The following is a 20,206-nucleotide window of genomic DNA, read 5'->3' on the forward strand; positions in this document are numbered from 1 at the left end:
TGTTTGCTCCGATTTGGCCTGTCGTTGGTATGGAACAAACGTGCACCGAAAAACACATCAACCTACCAAAAGCAACTACTTCTTTTAGACGTATTGAGTATGTATGTTTTGAGAGACAGTCTGCCGCTGTCCCCGCTATGGCTGGCTGGCTGGTGCAACTTCACTGTAAAATGATACTCACAATAGACAAACTGTGGGTATGGCTTAGTCGAACAAGCTGTAATGGGCCGAAATGGTAGACGTGTACAAAAGTGCGGACAACGAACTTCTATAGGTCGGCGTGACGCATCAGCTGCATCGACTTGGCGTCGTCAACGGCTCGATAGAATAAACAAATACAACATAATTCAGAGGACAAGGAATCGTGTTCCGGTTTCTAGCGTACTGTTTTCTGGATGGATTTGGGCCAGTGCCAGTTGGTTTCATTGTAGTTGTGGCTGCGCCAGGTACAGACTTTCGCTTCTTTTATTTGGGTCTATTAAATATGAATATTTATTAACGTTTACGAAAAATGATAGACGGATTTCGTAACTTGTTTGATAAAGAATTGAAGAGCCTATCTTTAGCCGAAACAACTCAGGAAAAGAACTAGAAAAACAAAGAGGGCGGATGTGGATGCTAGTTTCGTATATGTGAATAATGCGGCAGTTAATGACTGTTTTGAGATAATTTGAAGTGCTTTAGTTGAATGATAGCTAGGTGTTTCTCGCATCGGACAAAATAGAATTCCAACTGTTTATTGTATATCCCATATCAAAAACTGAAGAAACTCTGAAAGAAAACTGAAGATGACGATTTACAAGTACTACAACGTTAATTCATTTCATGCGACGAATGTAGATGTATGTCGTACAGCGAGGCTTAACCCAGCGATTTTCGACCTCGTACACAAGACATGAAAAAACCCGATATTCAGCAGATTTTATGATAGACAACTTGAGAATCCGATTGTTTCAAAAATTTTTCGTTGAGACAAAATATCGCATTTGTTCTTTGACGTGGCGTGTAAACCTACTTACAAGGAACAAAAAAAAAAAGATTCGGTTGAAATGTTTAGGTTTCAATCAAATCACCAGCCTAGGTAAGATTCTGTCCATCATCCTATTAGATACCTTCTTCATTAGGTACATTTAAAAGAGAAGTTAAGAGAATGCCGATCTCCTTTGCAGAACCCGCTTCGCTACTATTCTGTTAATGATGCCTAATATTGGTGAACTTTAACAATTCCGGACTCTCAGAGAATCAACTATCACTAGTTAACACTTTCTATAATATTCAAGAATATTATCTGCCGCATTTCTTCGACAATCAGTTCATGATTGTGTATTAAAAGTAATCAAAATTAAAATGCTTAGTTTTTAGCTTGTAACAAGCAGTTGGTCAGTCACCTGTGTGTTACCATATTTAATATATAAGAGTTAGCATTGTAGTCCATCTGACATTTGACATACGTCACACACAGTCTAAAATCCTGTCATCGGAAATAGTCGAACAATTGTTTATGGATTTTTGTCACTCAGGTATAAAATAGTGGTTTTCTTACAGAAATTGTTAATAATTTGTGAAATGTATATATTAAGGCTCGGAAAGCACGTAAATTGTAATGGCGAGGTAGGACAACAGTCCTCTCAGCTCCATGCAATAGGTACACATCATATTTTATGAATGTTATTTATTATTAATCTTTGTTCTTAGGAGGATTCCGATAGTTGTATTTTATTTTCAATATTTTGAATTCGGGAGTTCAAAACTATCAAAGGCAACAAATCTTATCACGATTAAAAAAAACCGTTAATTGTTGAAATTTATTGAGGGTAGCAGGCAAGATATTTAGCATAAGGTTAACGAACTGCTAAATGACTTCCATATACATACGTTTCATTTATGGTTCGTATGTAAACATTATAAAGAAATTCCCGAAATAGTAGTATGGAATAAATAGAATACATAGCATGAAGCCGTATGAGCGCTCTGTTCAAGAAATAAGTCCCCGAACATGAGCTCACATGGTATAGTCTACAGAAACCTCCGCAGCGGATATATGTGCAGCCGTTATCTGACTTATGGTACGATGTATTAGCAGACACAACATAGTGGAGGCCATGCGTTGCGTAGTGTACAATTATGTCGGTTCTTTCTGTATGGCTCCTTCCATAATAGAAGTGGCATGGAGTTCCAGGTTAACCTCAGCCGTTCGTCTCCTGGAAGATTTCTAATTAAAGGCATTTTTTTTAGGTCAAACTAGCATTGAGAATCCTTATCATATAGCGATCTATACATGTAGCGGTGATGATAGGATGCATGGAGGCATATTCGTTTTTCAGAAAAACTCGGTCCAGTCTACAAAGTTGAGCTGAGCTGAGGTTCTCCCAAATGGGTCGGGTGCCATGTGAAAACTAAGTGACATGCGATGACAAATTTCGGTAGATACACTGTCAAATCGATTAATGAGTCTTCCAGTATTTAAGCCCGTTAACTGCTGCTAAACGGACCGAGGAAAGTGTGCCTGGGCTTATCCTGCAAATTTTGTAGTTAATTTAATCCAGCGTATGGTATTTACGGATGTAGAATAGTCTAGGTTCGAATGCGGGCGTAGGCATGCTTTTTTTCATAATGGGAGTTAGCTATTTAAAGTAATGCTCAAGGCTCAGGTACCGGATATAAAACACCGAAACCGTATAACTCAATGAGCACATAATATTTTCAATGGAATAAAGGGACTGCTGGATCACAAAGTAATAAGAATGCTTACTGAAGCGAGGATATTACCGATCATACGTAGACTGGTTAAAGTACGCTGAAAATTCAGTGATTACCATGCTAGTTGTCGAATTGGGTGAAATTGTGTAAACTAGTTGAGTAATAATCTACTGACAAATAATTGCTAAAGTATTTGTTTGCTCGGAGCAAAATAGTCTTGCTCAGAATAATTTGCAGAGTCCAATCGAAAAATGAACAGAACGCATACATATCTGATAAAGTGACATGACCATATAAAAAAAAAAGTGATCGAAGTTGAAGCCTTGATATACGACTTTTTAGCGGGTTATATATTCATAGTTCTAAATACAGAGAGTTTTATGGCAACGTGGATTTCAAAATTGAAAAATGAGAAGTTATTAGAGTATCCGCCTTTCGGATTGTCCGAAGACCAATACGCACACCCATATTTATCGCGTATTTACTTGTTATTTTCACGGAAATATCATGCAAACAACAACAATTCGCAAATAAAAATCAAATTATATACAGCTATATAATAAACGATCGCAGCGACCTTTTTGTAGTGAAAACACGCATTTTAATGCATACCTATGCACATGCGTATAGAGTTTATTATTATTAATATTGTTATTATAGATCTGTGAATAGGATTGATTTTACGATTATGATTTCGCTGCAATCGTACAATAGTTTCTACATGTAAGTTGCCGTGAAATTTTCAATACAACGACTCAACATTTTCGTTTCTGTTTAATGATTTCTACATTTGTTTCATCCGCTTGCGTTCTTCATATAGCCGCATTAGCTTCTCATTACGTCGTATCGTTCTCATTTCACTATCTACTCGCATACTAGCAGTATAGCTACTAAGATGACAAGGCACTTTGATTATTATCATGGAAAAATAGAAAAACAACAATAATAGTGATTATAGTCATAATACTACAATTATTTGATGATAAGACCAGTAATAATAAGGCAGTTTGTTGTTCTTGTTTCTGCGTGTATATGTATATAGTATCAGCTCTGATAATGATAGTGATGGGTCAGTGATAATAGAATCGGGTGGGAATTATTTAAAGGAACTTTACTTTCTTGTTTACTGGTTGGAACACACATAGTCAATGACGACATCCACCTTCAGCATACAACTACTCCGAAGGCAGTCTACACAGAAAAAAAAGGAAATCAATATCGTACGCAATTGTACCTGTTGCGCCACAGATAGAACAAGCGGCTATAGCTTCATGAAAATTTAGCAAAATATATCTCCATTTAGTTTTTGTCCCATTCAACCGGGATGTGTAACATATTTTGTTAACGATTATTCATTTTAGTTAAGAAGTTCTTCTTTATTACATATAACTGTGTATACATTTTTTTTTATTAGTGACTGATATGTATCTGTTTTTCTCGTCTTTGCTATCCTTTACTGTGTTATTGTATAAGCAACTGAGCTTCAGTTGCTGTTTTCAGTTCATTTTTTCTTCTTAAGCATCTTCAGTCGCTTCATGCGTATTCTCATAAATATTACCATAACAAGCTTCTCAAAAATATGTGTTCGGTTGTTCTCTCCCCGCAGCATGGTTTAGTTGCCTTATTCTTTTTAATATATTTCAACATGTTCCGTGTACTAACATGACGCGCCCTGTAACTATAAAGCCTTTATTTCGTTCCAAAGCGCTAATTTATCGATCGGGTACGTATGCAATTGTATCATAGCACTAATAATGATAATAACCATGAAAATTAACATGGATCTCAGTTTGGTCTTGTGCGACGACAGAATTCTTCTATCTATATCCGCCCGAATCTACTTGGTCTTTTCTTTAAATTGTTTTTATCGCTGTTTTTACCGCTTTTATCAGCGCGCGAAACCTCATTACCCGCTCATGTTTTGGTGCGCGAAGAGCTAAAAATGAAGATGATAAATATGGTAGGCACGTGATACGCTAATGTAACCGCTTGCATTCATTCCCAACATTCAACGGAGTTGCAGATATTTTCATATTTAATAGTTTCAGCATCACCTCAAAATCAATGAGTCCATGGCGCCGATAAAAGGGTCCACGCGTTCTTCCTTTCGTCGACCCAAAAAAGCGAACTATTCCGACGACCACGTTTTATTATCTAGTTCCTTTTTGACAGATACACAGGTATAGCAATATGCTATGACAATTAGCACCATTATTCTTCTCGTTAAGTGCCGTTTCACTCGCTATTATGTTTTTATGATGATTTGTTTTCTGTTGTGTTCTTGTTGCCGTTCTTTACACGCCGTCAAATTCGCATGCTTATAGCTGCTTAGAGTAGAAAGCGTTCTTCTATAGAAAGTTGATAAGTTGATCTACTGCGTGAAACGATTTCTATTTGACTTGTTAACTTTCACTTCTGGTTCGTGGTACAATTTTATTGAAAACACTACCATGGGATGCGTTTCGAAAGCCTAGATACAGTATCCAATACTCATGACCCATCCGATACTTTCGGTGATCCCTAATAACCCAGATCAAAACGCATCGCATGCAGACTATTTTAGTTCGACGTTTTTGTTACGGGGTCCCCTCGAAATGCTTTCATTCTTTATGCTCATTCATTTTGTCTCTTGCCTTAACTATCTTCCTTGTCTGTATTTCAACTATAGCAGATCTATAACAAGACCAGATAGTATAGCGTCTCTGCTTCTTTTTTTCTCTGTATGTTCTCAGTTTGTCTCTCTTTGAAACCTCTCCAGCCACCGATCTTGAAGCAAAGATTTCAGTGATATTTACGCCATCTAACTATTGATTAGAACCCATATTCTACTGGTGGAGCGCGCACGTTGTGTGTTAAAAATCTGACTGACAGCATCGCCAAGTCCCTGAACGCGCTCCACAGACAACCGTTAGCCTGTAATGCTGCTATGCAAATCTGGTCCCTAAGACTATTTAGTAGGCAATGTGTGCGGTTATTTTCGGCACAAACTGTAATTATCCGCAACAATCTGGGACCGAGTGCATTACATGATGGCGCACCGCGAATCATCTAAGTTGGCCCCGTCCTCTCCGCCAACGTGGAAAATTTCTCCCGGAGCAAAGCTGACTCGCTGGGGCGTCGATCGTGCTCCAGGAATAAATGTACGCACTGTAGTCTTCGATGAACGCTGGCTTTTGCTAATACGCTTAGCGATTTCTTTCTCCTCTTGATTATACAGAGCTGTGGTGATTTCCAATTCGCCGGTCTGATTGTCGTGTGTCGGAAAACTGATATTCTTCAAGACAATATCGGTAGGAGGATTATGGGCTGCACCTGAATCCGAAGACCATAATGTCATTTTGCTGTTGGCCTTAATACGAGTACGCGGCGGGAATTTGTGGCTGGCCTAGTAAAATGAAAAGTGGCGCATACATGAGACACAGAGGAACACATTGAATTATAAGAATGAATTATGCATTTGTCACGAGAAAAATGGTAGATGGTTTCTGTAAAGCTTAAGATTGAACTGCATGTATATTGGCACATAAATACACATACCCACTTCGGATTGCCACAAATGACCCTCATGTAGCGTTCGGATCGGTGACTGAGCCATTTCTATGCGTATAAATTGGATCTTTTAAAATTTGGTAATCATTATAAATGTTTAGTCTCAAAAAAAAATACTATTGCATTTTAGATACTATAGTAATACCGTTCATGAGCATCACTTTGTGGAAATTTTAGCAGGTTTCTGCTTGTCTAAGTCTGCAATCTAAGTCTGCATGTACTACGAAGTTAATGTAAACAAATTTGTCCTTACCTCAAGGTCTCCACTACGGTGAACAATCCTCCACCCACCTAGTGAAATATCCTCTTCGGAAGTATTTTCTAGAGTAACGAACTGCCCACGCCTTACGTCGTGTTCGGCTACTTTCAATGGACCAAGGTTTTGATACACGCATTGAATTTCCTCCTGACCTTCCGTCGATGATTCCATAGCCTGAGACAAACGTTTCCTTTTGCGGGAGCTCGAAGTCAAAATTGACGATGGCGAACGAGACGAAATGCCAGATGAATGGGCGTCCGATATGTTCAAACGAGTCTCCTCTTGTTCCAACAGTGTCCTACATTGAATTGAACATTTGCGTTATACTATATATACTATGATGAGATCTAATTATTGGTATTATAGTAGGATATGTTTCTGACTCTGATGTCATAGCTACCTTAACCTTGGGTGCCCTAAAAGCCGCTAGACCAAGATATATGATAGCTGACTAGCGTAAGATTAGGTAGGAAGAGAGATGCCTGACGTTTTTCATATGAAGCGTTTTCTACTGATTCATTAGTTAGAGATGAGGATTACCATCGTTTGATTATTTTCGGTTTACCTGTAAGTATCAAGCTCTTTTTGAAGGCCGTCCTTAATGTCTATAAGATCGTCGAACTCTTTCTTCAGTTCTCGATATCTGGCATTTGCGTCGGCGATGTGTTCATCCTTAAGCCTTAGTTGCTGTGCAATCCAAGCTCGTTCTTGGTCCAGTAAACGACGCTTCTCCTCTAAATCGCTCTTGGCTGTTTCCAGTTGTACTGTAATTGTCTCGAGTCGACTCTCCATTTGAGCGTGTTCACCGGCAGGTACGTAGCCAGCGAGTCGCTGCTTAAGCTCTTCATCGAAGTGTTGTCGGAGCTGCGATTTCTCGATCTCGTACACTTGACGGAACTCGTCGATCTTTTCCTCGAGAAGCAGATCTGCGCGAGCCTGCGCACGTCCATCAATTTCAGTAATTTGTTCTTCTGTGACCACGTGTGCCTGCCGTAGCTCTTTCTCGTGAGTCTCGCGCATAAATTTGTTTTCATCTTTTACTGGGAATCGAGAAAAAGGCACGCTTTTTATATTTTTGTGTCTTATTTTGGAAATAGGTGAGAAAACTCGATTTCGTGAGCAAAGTTTTTCGCATATTTACAACATCATGTTTTTAAGCGAGTGGAATCCCATGATTAGTAAGAAGGAATCTTTCTCTTTAGTGTTCTCTATTTTCATTATTTTTTTTAGTCACGATAAAGTGTTATGGAACGCTTGTCACTATTAGCGGCGTATGCCTTTTACCGAAATACCATTTTCATTATGTAGCTACCACACCTATTTATATCCTGCCCCCTTGTACATCTAACTGAGAAACAACCTTTGCCCATTACTACTCTTATCTTCATCAGCTCAATTCTACCGTTAGGAAAGTAACTGACTCAGGTCATCTTGTTAAGAATATCTCAGTAATGCTCCACCTTACCGTATGCCCTTTCTAGCCACGCCATAATTTTTGCTCCAATAGTTGACTTCACAAGCAAGCTCAAAGTGTATTGCAATAAACTCGGTTTAATTTAGTTTCTCGTTTTTACTTCTGTAAACGCCAAATTATCTTTTCCACGCCTTAGCTTGCGAATACACCCACTCAATAATCAAAGCCGAAAATTTTCGTTGAAAATTATATGCCACACGCCAAAGTAAAATCCATTAAACAGTGTGAATCCCCCCCCCCCTCCCTTGAAATTATCTCATCTTCTCCACTCTTTAAGCAGTGGTCCGTTATCACTGAAAAATAAACCATAGCGGAAGACTAAATGGAAAAAAATGTGCCAAACAAACCACAAAACACCTGCTCTACAACGCAATCGCCTCATTCGTAAAGCAAAAGAGCATCGTGCAAGTCAACGCAGTCACGTAAAGAATACCGAAAATATTGCCTTCTCCCTAAGAACCTCCCAGGCTAACAAAAACGACCCACGAACGTTGAGAATATACCTCCGTATGAGATAAGACGTGGCTAGGCAATGAATGAAAAACTGGCAATAAGAGCGGAAATTATATTACGTCATGAACTAGGCAGAAAATCATTACAAACATTTCAACAAAACTGTATAGCTTCTGGAATAGACGGACAATGACTCAGTATGCTTTCTACTACTGAGTTACTTAAAGATGTTGATTTAAAATTTAACAAAATCAAATCGATAAACATATAAAGATTAGTGCAAGGCTCTGAGAACCCCCTCTGCCTTTCTGACTATTAATATATTGCAAGATTATTAATATTAACAATAACAAGTTAAATTATCAAATGCAATTCTCACCATAGTTAAAATTCTACAAAACGCGTGATGATATCAAATACACGCCAAAGTTTATCTAACTATTTTAATTTACAAGGCAGCGGCTTGACACTGAACTGACAATTTGCTATAGATCACAATTCCATAAGAAGATAATGCCAAAGTAAACGAAAAAAGATTGGAGTCTAGAAAAGCTTATTTGGAACCTTGCAAAATATCTACAAAGAAGGTACAGGTCTAGCAACGATTTTTTCAGTAACGTACCCGATAAAGAGCACCGATCTAACACTTCGGATTTATAATTTTTCATAGTTAGTTTCACACACGAAATTTCAACTTCATCAAAAGTAAAATGCTTACTTTCAGTTTCAATTGAAGCCATGCTTAAACTTAGTTACTGTAACGAACGTAAGTTATCGAAAAGGAAACGGTGCTGAACGCATGTATGAGGATAGCGTAGTACACCATCAAATATATCATCTTCGACTTGTTTTATGAGGAAAAAAGCTGAAACTAAAATAAGCAAATCTATTCGGTTCAAATGGACGGCTACATGACTTACAGCTTTCGAGCTTGTTCTTTAGGGTTGCCGCATCAACAGTGGCTGCTTTAAGTGCACGCTCGGCGTCTTCAAGCTGTTTTTTCAAATGTGCGTTTTCTTTGTTGCGTTGCGTCAGTTGTATATTGCTGTTGTCTAGGCGGGCCTTGAGGTCGGCATTTTCTGTTTCCAAATCATTGATGCGACGAGAAGCTCGATCAAAGTCTGCTTGAAGCGTGATGTTACTATTTAAGTGAACAGACAAAATGTACATTAGTCAAAAAGTGGTTACTACCACCGTATAATAACTAAAAAACGATTAATTAATATCAGCTATTAAGTCCCGCAGAGAAACATAATCAGACAAAGATGTTTAACTTGAGTTTGAGCGGTATGCTATAATAATACAGCTTTAGCAGTGCAACTTGTTGTTTCAAGTTTTGCAAGATGGCACTGCATTAGATGGCTAGTCTCGCGTCCCTAACATTAAAAAAATAAGCATCCAGCATAAAACAGAACGTGTCTACTAGCTCGCCCTGAGCCTATGCCAACCCATATATCCTTAATTGAGCCTGTTTTATGTAGAACCTATTGACTCACAACACGCTTGAAGGGTGCTTTGAAAATTTTTATTCAAAGAGAGAAAGATATGCCCGTCAAATACAATACTAAATATAACACAGCTCTTCGCAATAAAATGCAGCCACAACTATCTCGAATCAACCTAATCAACAATGTCAGAACAAATTGTCGTCGACATATACACATTCCTGTCATACAATTTAATATTTTATTGTTGCGGTCTGAACTTAGTTTCCGAGTTCAGGTCCCAGATATTAGGCCTGTGAGTGAATTTGTAGCTAACTGGCCACTTCCTCAGGAGCAGTTTTATTTGGAAAAGTAAGATATATATATATACTTTATTTATCCAAATAAAATTGCACCGCCTGACTAGCCTTGGGCTCCACCCTGAAACGGCCAGTCCCAGAGCTTACATCGCCTATCGTGACATATTTACTTTATTAGGTGGCATAATAGCTACAAAAGTACAAACTAATATATATATATATATATATATATATATATATATCAATAATATATATATATAGTTAGCGTAATGTTATTTAAGTGGAAACTGGGAGAGGGTTCGATGGAAATCGATACGGTGTTCTCTCTGCCTTGCGAGTGGTAGCGTATCTGGAATTTTTTTGCTCACACTTTTATAGCATACGTTGGATAAACAGGATGCTTTAATAAATAGACAGAACATTTTTCATTTCGAAACAACTATCGGTAAGGTCACTGCATGCTATTCCTGTCAAGTATTTTGAGCTAGGTATGGAGTATCGTTAATCTACAGGTGAAAACATGTAGAGTTCACGTAATGCGTTTTTTTATAGTGATAAGATAACACGGCTAAGACATTTGATAACAGCTGCGCAACTCAAAACCACAAATTCTACATTACAGGCTTCAGGGCAGCAGCACGGTCTCATTAAGTCTTTAAGAATCAAACAACACATCCAATATTCTCCGAATAGATCCATTTTATTCATCGATACACTTCAAATATCAACTGATCAGTTTTTCTCAGTTATTGATGATGAGGGCACATCGGCACGCTAGATGAATGCACACAAGCCGAGCAAACATGATATCGATATCTTCTGATGTGACTAGTTTCAGGCAAAATATGATTTTCAAGGATTAGCATTAGCAAGTGTTTTTAAAAACTTAGAGATACTTTGCAGGGTAGAAGCCTTAAAAATAAAACTAACTATATAGTTACACACACGTGAATCCCGTCGAGAGAGAAATCCAATTCTGCTGTTCGTTCTAGGCGGAATACTTACAGGTTAGCGAATCGATCCCGTTGTTTTGTAGCATTGTCCGCTTCTGCTTGCGCGGTAACCTTATGCTTGGCTTCTTCGTCAACGAGCGCTCTTAGAGCTTGAATTTCTCGTTGGAAATCGCCCTTCACCGAAGACACTTCTGTCAACTTCTGCTCTTCGACGCGTCGAATTGAGTGCTGCAGGCGCTGATTTTCATTTTGCAAACGGCTCATGCTCTCGATGTATCGCGCCAACCTATTTAAAAAAATGAGAAAGGAAAAAAATAGTGTTAGTTTTCCTACAAAACAAATCAACTGGAGAACATTATTAGACAACTTCAATGTATAGGTGGCAAAAGACCTTGGCCGTAAAATCTCATTCATTGCAATCGTCAGACAAAAGCACAGATAAAGTAGTTGATTTCTAAATGGAACCTTTCCAAGAATTTAACAAGCGCTGCGTTTTAATGAATACAAAAATAACGATATATTTTGATTAAAGTACATGTAGAACCGTACTGTAAAGCACCACTGACTCCATTCAGTTATATCAGTTCAGTAAATACTAAACTCCGTATTGAGCTTCGTGTTAGGTTTGATGCGCTTATCCAGACAGTGAGACAATCCGTTTTCAGATATACTGCATTCCGACCAACATCGGGCTTCGCTGACTTCTTCAAAATTAATGCGTGCCGAGAATAGTCCGTTAAAAATGACTGATTACTTTTCAAGAATATTTAATCTTACTTCAATAAACACAAACTTCACACAGTAATGACGTTGCCTCTGGATAAAACTCTCGTAACATTTTTATTACGTTCGGTTGTATTTCTTGTATATGGGATTTTTCATTTTGTACTTTTATTTCATACGACGCTTTTGGGATAACCTGTATTTTCAATGTAAGTTTATTTTTATTTCTAAAACATGATGGTATTTAACAACATGGCAACATAAAATTTCCATGAGTAAACGATAACGCATTACCAGATGAAAAATAAGATCTGAATCTTCTAAATCTGTTATTTTTTGTATATCGCCATGATCAGTAAGGTAGGCAATCCTTAAACTAATGTTTAACAACAAGTCCACCATCGCCACCCTTCATTCCAGTTTGTTCCTAACACAAATTATAATCTGTTCTTGAAATTATATGAGTCCTATGCTAATTTAACTGATTTATGCAACTAGGCAAATTGGGGAACACCCCACTAAAGGCAAACAGGACTGCGCTTTCACCTGTTGCAGATTTTTACGTTTATCCATAACTAGACGTATTGGTTACGACCATGATCAATTCCACTGTACATCGGACGCTGTTATCCACTTGAAACCTATACTAAATGCAATCTTATATACGGGAATACATTTCTTGTTGATCAAAACGGTCAGAGATAAATACTGCTCAGAGAGGCCTAACTCTCCGTCCATCGTTGGTGACCCTTAAATTGGGTAAATGTTCGTTTAATACGATGGCAAAAGCGACGCTTTATATATGAACGGGTATATAGTTCCTCTTTACATCACATCCAATCGTAGTATCCCTATCGCATTAAAACAACATGGGTACAGTGTCGCTTGTTCATGTTGATGCAAAGCTATTTTGACGAACTGATTCTCTAGCAGCCGTGCGTTCTGTCAAATACTCCTCCCGTACATTCGGTCTTTCTCCATTTTCATCCCTGTACGCAGTCATCCTTTCCCGCTTCTCTCTAAAGGCCTTGTAGAGCCTTCTACTCACAACCAAAGCTCGTCGGGATAACCAAAATGCCAACTTCCGTAGGAGATGACTTTGCTGGGATCAGCGATTCCGCACTAAAAGAGTATTCTTCATTTCTACCATAAAATACATATTCTCGTGGCCATTTACTGTATACGTTGGCACCCTTTCACTTGGCAAAGTCAAACAAAAAATGACCCATGGCTGTTCATCGCAGAATAACTGATTGTATTCTGTACATCCAATGCCTCCTTTCCACATCAAATTGAAAAAACAAACAACGTTTGGGAATTCAATGCTGCGTCGTATAGGTCAAACAAAATTCTAGAATAACCGGGGCATAGTCAAGCTACAACTATCGATGCCAACCTGTCTAGTAATATTCGACGATCAAACAATATAGCTTCGCAAGAAACGGATAGAGGAAACTGTTATTAGTTGGAAAAGAACTGCACTGCATTTTTAGGAATGTGCCTCTATTTGGCATAAGTCACGGCTTTTTTTTGGATGTATTAACTGATTTGGTTGAAACTGGAAACAGGGAAAACCACAGAGTTTTTTATTCACTTAATGAGATTGTCAAAATTGTCAGCCTAGAACGTTAATGGTCTATAATTCCTCCTTTTCAAAATCACTACTCTACGTTACGTTATTAGCAGTACGAATTGGTATTACAGCATCGCTATATGTATTAGACTGATGCACATGCAATATCCGTTTGACTTTAATGTTTTTTTTATGTTTTTGGTTGCTGATTGTCAAACGTTAAATATTGGTGAGAAGCCATTTCTCTGCTGTCAGCATTCTCTTCGCATCACACAATTTTACCTTGAGTTGGGCCTTCAAAAACCAGTACGCCATGCCGTAATGACAGCGCTTCCGGTACCTGCATCAGTTCACATTTTTTCTTAAAAGCCAAAAAAGTGCAAAAGGTTTCTAGGTTCTATGTGAGCAGTGGAGAATCTTTAGCTAAGATAAATTCGAAAAGTGGAGGGAAACCTGTCCTTCAAGTCATGGTCGAACTTATCGAGCAATTTTTGGGTGGTATTGTTAGTTACAGAATCTTAACCGTACATATAACGCCTATAACGCATTTAGGCAAATTTCCACTTCCAGTAAAAGACAAATAAGGAGAGTCGTATCTCTCCTGAATCTGAATTTAGTGTGAAACTTAGCAGGTTGAAAAAAATCATGGCAACAAAGGCAGAGCTTCCTAATGCTACATAACACTTCTTTATCAGTAAATGAAAACATAGCAAAATAAGACAGAATTTAAAAACAGACATTTAATTAATTCAGCTACAAACGATCTTCCGCAAATCACACAAACCGTTATCATCAATCGGTCAATTTCAGCTATCAGTAGATGACATTTCTGCCAATATGAAAGAGGATAACAAAGTCCTGGCCCACCCTTATATCTGACAATCCATATATCAAGTAGTGTTACTGTTGATCTTGTTCGAGAGTGCAAATAGGTACTCGGAAGAAGCATTCTTGAGTAGCTCAACGGCGCCGTTCCATGCTAATGACGCTACGTGACGGCACACACTTTAAACGCTCAACACAGAAAAGTCTGTGTTGAGCGTTTAAACAATTACTTAATAATCGCTTCGTAATATAATCTGAACGCAATCAATGAAACGACAACAAGTTCTGGTCACATTGTTTTTTTTGGTAACGGTACGAGAGACGGTAGACTGGCACATCCGTTAAAGGGCTCCAGCGGATAAAATATCTGGTGTGTTTTTACATTTCGTTAACTAGTCATAATAATACAAAAAAATAAGTGCATTGCGTGCCCGATCTGGCTTATTCACGAAATAGACTGTGGATTTTAAAAATCATAATACAAAACCTATTGGTCAAGTAAGCAAATATTATTTCTTTTGTTTAGTGAAAAAAGGATTCAGTTGGTATGGCAAGTAGAAAGATATGCTGCTGGCCTTTATACATCATCTTATGTTTATATGGTACATATAGGCGTTATATCGATGCATGTACACACTGCAGAGCTGTGTTTTATATTCCGCAGTAATCGCTCGTCGCTAAATCTCTTTTGCCATGTTTTATCTGTTCCCCTCCATCCTTCTAAAAATGATGTTCGCTGGTCTTCGGTAGACTTAGACGCTAGTCCGCAAAAAAAGCAAAAAACGGTTCTTTAAACTAACAGCGTCCCACAGTGGCACGAGCGCTACAAACACCGTATTCGCAGGATTCTGTTTTTATTCCTGGCTATCCGCGTTCTTGTTTGCATGTCGTAGCTCGCAGTGGTGCTGCCGTAGCTGGCTGTGCTACGAAACGCCAGTGACTGCTACCCGACATCACGATCGCAGCTCGTTCTCTCCGCCGCCTAACGCTCGCACGGCATCAAGCTTTTCTTGCTGTTGTTATGTGGCCGTGTTGTTCTATTTCATTTGTCTGCCGCTGGCGTCGCATTTTCCTTTCTCAGAACGACAACAGCTCGAAAACTCGGCGCGTACGACAACTGGCGTCGCTTAGCTTTATCAGCTTTGTCAGCCCCTTTCCTTTCTAGACTCTCGTGGCTGCGTCGGCTACGGCTGTGACCCGCAACACAGGACACTACGGCTTACATTAGCAATGGCTACAGGATCAGCCTCAGCCATAGAAGCAACGCTGGCAAACTCGTCGTGCTGCGGCTTGAAGAGATGCACGCGCGCTTCAACTCGACACTAACAACAGTACCTCGCTGGTGATGCTGATGACGATAATAAGTGATTCTGATGTTGCTGCTAGCGACGAGCTTCATGCTGCTAGTTGCAGCTGTTCTTGTACCTATGACCTTAGCATTGGTCAGTGGTAAGCAGTGCCAGTAACAGTAGCGAACCGCAATGGCTGTCATCAATGCGAAGAGAATCAAATCTGCTACTAGGACTACAAAAGAGCTGTAAGCAATGTGAGTAACGGTGCTATTTCTGCTGCTAATGCCGCCATTGCTGTGTCTAAGGGTCACAGACGACCGTGTAGGAACAGGACGCGGCTAACTGATCGCCTCTCTAGTACAAAATACCAGTAAAGCAAAGGTTGGTTTTTCGTGGGCCTGCTCATTGTTGTCAGTCGAACGCCAAGTCAGCGTCAGAGTTAAGCAGACAGCAAGTCAGTGGTGAGCCGGCTTAATTCGTTTACGCAGTCGACAGCACCCTTTCGTTCGCGCAACGCTACCATGGCCGCCATGGTCGATAGCTCCATAAAAGAGCTATCCAAACAAGGTATACAGTGCGAGGTCAGTCGATACGACCGGCAGCATTACTATAATCATAACGAACATTGACGACCAGAAAAAGACAACAGGAGCTGAGTGGACAAGCGTTACAGATGTTCAGTGAACATATCTTTGGGAGTCATTAAAGGGGCATGTTGGTCATGAGCAGGCATGTTCTCAATATACGAGACCGAACAGGTGAGGCAAAAAAGAACAGGTCGACAATGACGACTGGTGACGCGCCAGCCCACAGTAGATTTCTGAAGGGGCACACCGGTAAAGCATATGCATAAAAAAGGCATTGGCGATAAAGGCCGCCAAATAGTAATAGCTACTCGTTATTCGTATGTTCATTGTAAATTAACAAAAAAAACAAAATTCCTAGCTACGGGGTGAGGACACCCCACAACGGTGTCAGGCGGGGATAAAACAGATAAGAGTAACAGGTGAAAAAAAATTCTCGGGGTATGCCATTATTTCCTGAACCACCGTAGTTCATCCAGCTTAAAAACACACACCGGAAACCTTATCTTACTTTTGGATAAGTTGTTCGTATGTGGCTTCATGGTATTGCCATGGTCAAATATAATTACATATCAATGTAGTAACGTTTTATTTCGATACGATTAGGTTAGCAAGCAATGCCGAACCACTTAAGCTAGTTTGTTTTCCCATACATTCTGAAGCGGTCAGTGAGCCGGTTACCGGTCCCAGAAGCTACATACAACTGCTTCTTGCGTATACGTAGTGGTCTCTTGAGAACAATTTTCTCATGCAGCAATACCATTGGTTACATGACTTGCTTCTGGCCATGAGAAACTAAACGCCGTTATATTAAGCACCAACAGGCGAGGCCGCAGGTCTTTGCTGGTGAAAATGAAACCCTCCTTACAAATGTGTCCCCATTACCACCATTATGAGGCACACTTAATTCGCCTCACCCTTTCCGTACTGTGCGCACGCAGTATACATTGCATGGGAAGGGTAAGGGTTCTTTTAGTACAATGGTACAAGTCTGCTTAATAGCAATAATGTAGTGTATGCTAACAGCACAAGCACCCTAACCCGTAGGAGTGAGGCCGTATAGGCTGGCGAACTAAATGACGACGACATCTTCAAAAAACCAATGGCAGTAGAAATGCAAACTACAAGTTGACTAGCTCGAGACCAGTGTAGGGGCTTATCTAACGAAGAGACGCACGGTTCATCCATCACGCTGGAAACCAGAGGGGTGAATCAAAATGACACCCCTTACCCATGTTGTAAGCGCTTCGAATAGCGCTTTCGTTATCCCTCTCCACCCAAACACGCCCGAGATTCGACCGAATCGAAGCCTTAACGTGGTCGTCCAGTGGCTACCAGTGTCCGAAGCTTTTAAAGTATCATACATTGAGAGACACGTAAGGGGCATAGTGTACCCCAATTGCAGCCGATGTAGAATTTATACTATATAAAGTGTTAATAATCCTTACGAAACAGACACTGCCGAAGAACAACGAGGATATTACACGATTGTTCCGATATAACCAAGTCATTGTATATGTATACGCAATGGTCGTATAATTATATGCTGTCTGACGGCTTCAGCAAAACCCGTTCATTTCCTTCTTCCTCCCTAATAATAATGATGCGTTTGATCTCGGCTAAATTTTAAGAAGTTCATATACTGTCGACCTATAATGCCATAGTTAATAAAAAAGAAAGAAAATAAAGAAATCAAGCTTAAGCAAGCACCAGATTTGGCGGACAACGCTTTCTCTCGACTAAGGTTTGGAAAAAGTAACAATAACAAATGCGTGCGTGCAATCCTATCTATAGAACGCGGGTTCGTTTGCAACCGATATTCGGCGGATGTCCGTTACGAACGTGGGGAGCCGGATGAACTTGAAGCCAATAACTGCTTCATTAAATTAGGTTGTTATTACCGGAGAAACTGTCATACTTGCAAAATGCTAATGCTCTTACCATAGCATTAGTTTCCGTAAAGCGTTAATATAACGAACCATACAGTTGGCTCGATAACGATCTATTCTTACCGTTGGTTAAGTACAGTAAGCTGTTTTTTCTCGTCATCACGAAGCAGCAATGTCGGACTCAATGGCCGTTCTGGGGTTTCCTCATCGCGGGCCGCCGTACCCGGCGTCGATGCATCAACTGGAGTCGACATGCGTCCTGTTCGCCGTACGGGCGTCCCCTTACGAGGACTCTGTCTCGACGACATAACAACAACGGCGGCGGTAGGAGCACTAGGCCGAAGCTCCCTTGCTGAGTCTTACGAGTTTTGTGAGTCTTTACTACCACTTGGAAATAATAACAACACAAGAAAACTTGCACGACACACGATAGCCCGGTGAAACAATTCAAATATTTAAGTGTATCACTATCAACACCCTGTTTTCTCCTAATAACAAACACAGTACCACAGAGCCAAGCAATTGCTATTTCTGTTGTTTAAGTTACTGCCAATATCAGTATTGCCGCCGTCACCGGCACTGGTATATGTTTCTGCCTTTTCTCACAGCACAGACGACTACGACGCCGCCGGCAAAGCACCCGAGTAAGCAGGCAGCGGGCCAGCAAACCACATACCATACGGGTATGTGTCCGCAGCTCAAGTGGCGTCCGCTTGCCGGTGCACTCGATGGATAGCTGATTCGCTCGTTATCCGTCGATTCTAGCAGTAGATGAAACACAGCAGCACCAAAAAGACGCACTGTTTGAGCCTCTGCCACTCTGACCGTGTGGAGGATACGAGATACACAAAAGAGGCCTACCCATACAACAGACAAGAAAGCGGCACCACCGCCGCGCCCAACGCCGCAACGATCGAAACCGTACAGCCACTGACGTCATAAGCCCCGCCACATTTCGAAACCGGAAAACTACTCGTCAGCCGGCGAAGTAGGAAGAGAAGTTTGAATTTGGCCGCGGGCTTTTTACATGTAACATACACAAAAGCTGCAGACACAGCCAAGGTTAATAGCTTCAGACGGTTATTTCATCTATCAAAAGCCTGAAAGGTTCAAGTTTTACGTGCGGTACCGCTATTAGGCATTTCATCAGGCCGCTGACTTCCACGACGAAACGAAGTGCCCACGCTCGAATTCGAAACCACATTACCACGTGTCCCTTAAATATAGCGGGCAAACACGTTACTCATTACTCCATCATTGGGCATAGATACTCTGCATTTCGTGCTAGCTGCCTGGTAAAATGTGCGACGGCAGTACCGCCCATAAAACTCAAAATGTTTCATCTGTCATATAACCATGTATCATCATAATCTAACCTAATCTAACTATAAAATATAATCATGCTTTTTAATTGACATTATAAAATATTGGGTAAGGCATAAGTTCTTTATCATCACTTCTTACCTTTTTGTTAGTGACATCGAAGAAATCAAAAGTTATAATTTTTGATTGTTCTCTCCGATAATTCTGCTGAAGAGCAGCCAATAAGCGTATAATTCTCAGTAAGAATTGAATTTGAATGCTTGTGAATTTGAAGCTTCCTTTCGACGGTGGTGGTCAAAACATTAAGGAAGCTTAACAGGACAATTATCAAAATTTGAAAAAATTGTAAATTGTTTTATAAAATTTAAATAGTACTTAATAAGTGTATTCATTAAGAAGGTGACGCAAAACTGTATCCCCGAAAGGAAAAGTGAAAATACGAAAACTGTTCAAGTTACTGAATGTCGAAACCGAAACAGCATGTTGGTCCCAGGTGAAATTACTTATAATAATAGGCTTATCCAGCTCAGACTAATATATTTGAAAATAAGAGTGACAGCGTTTAAAATGGCGACAGTATCTCCAAGCAGATAATCAGGTACTATAATTCGTTAAATACATTAAATAGTTGTAGTAGAGCCGAAAAAAGCTCTCCTGCACAACCTTATGAGGAAACCCACAGGGTTTTTCTACCTGGTCCCAGTTCTGCGTCGAATTCTTCCTGAACCTTCAATGCTGTCTGTTCGCCTGCCACATAAAAATGCAATGAATAATACATCATGGCAAACTACTGCGTATGTTTGCAAAACATCAAAATGTATGAGTTTATGTCCTTTAAACAAAATGTTTTATATCATAAAAACAT

At 39.8% G+C, this 20,206-nt stretch overlaps 1 protein-coding gene across 1 annotated transcript; it reads right to left on the reverse strand.

The window, feature by feature from the left end:
* Window positions 1-3,299: 3,299 nt before the first annotated feature.
* Window positions 3,300-20,151, reverse strand: LOC111264513 (lamin-B1.S). Its single transcript, XM_022840496.2, has 6 exons — window positions 18,142-20,151; window positions 11,185-11,418; window positions 9,356-9,576; window positions 7,074-7,548; window positions 6,503-6,806; window positions 3,300-6,085 (listed from the first exon to the last, which is right to left on the reverse strand). Exons 1-6 carry the CDS (start codon window positions 18,324-18,326, stop codon window positions 5,723-5,725), a joined length of 1,782 nt encoding a protein of 593 aa, XP_022696231.1. The 5' UTR covers window positions 18,327-20,151; the 3' UTR covers window positions 3,300-5,722.
* Window positions 20,152-20,206: the final 55 nt, after the last annotated feature.

The sequence above is a fragment of the Varroa jacobsoni genome, unplaced genomic scaffold, assembly GCF_002532875.2.
Source record: "Varroa jacobsoni isolate VJ856 unplaced genomic scaffold, vjacob_1.0 scaffold_869, whole genome shotgun sequence".
In the NCBI taxonomy this organism is placed as follows: Eukaryota; Metazoa; Arthropoda; class Arachnida; order Mesostigmata; family Varroidae; genus Varroa; species Varroa jacobsoni.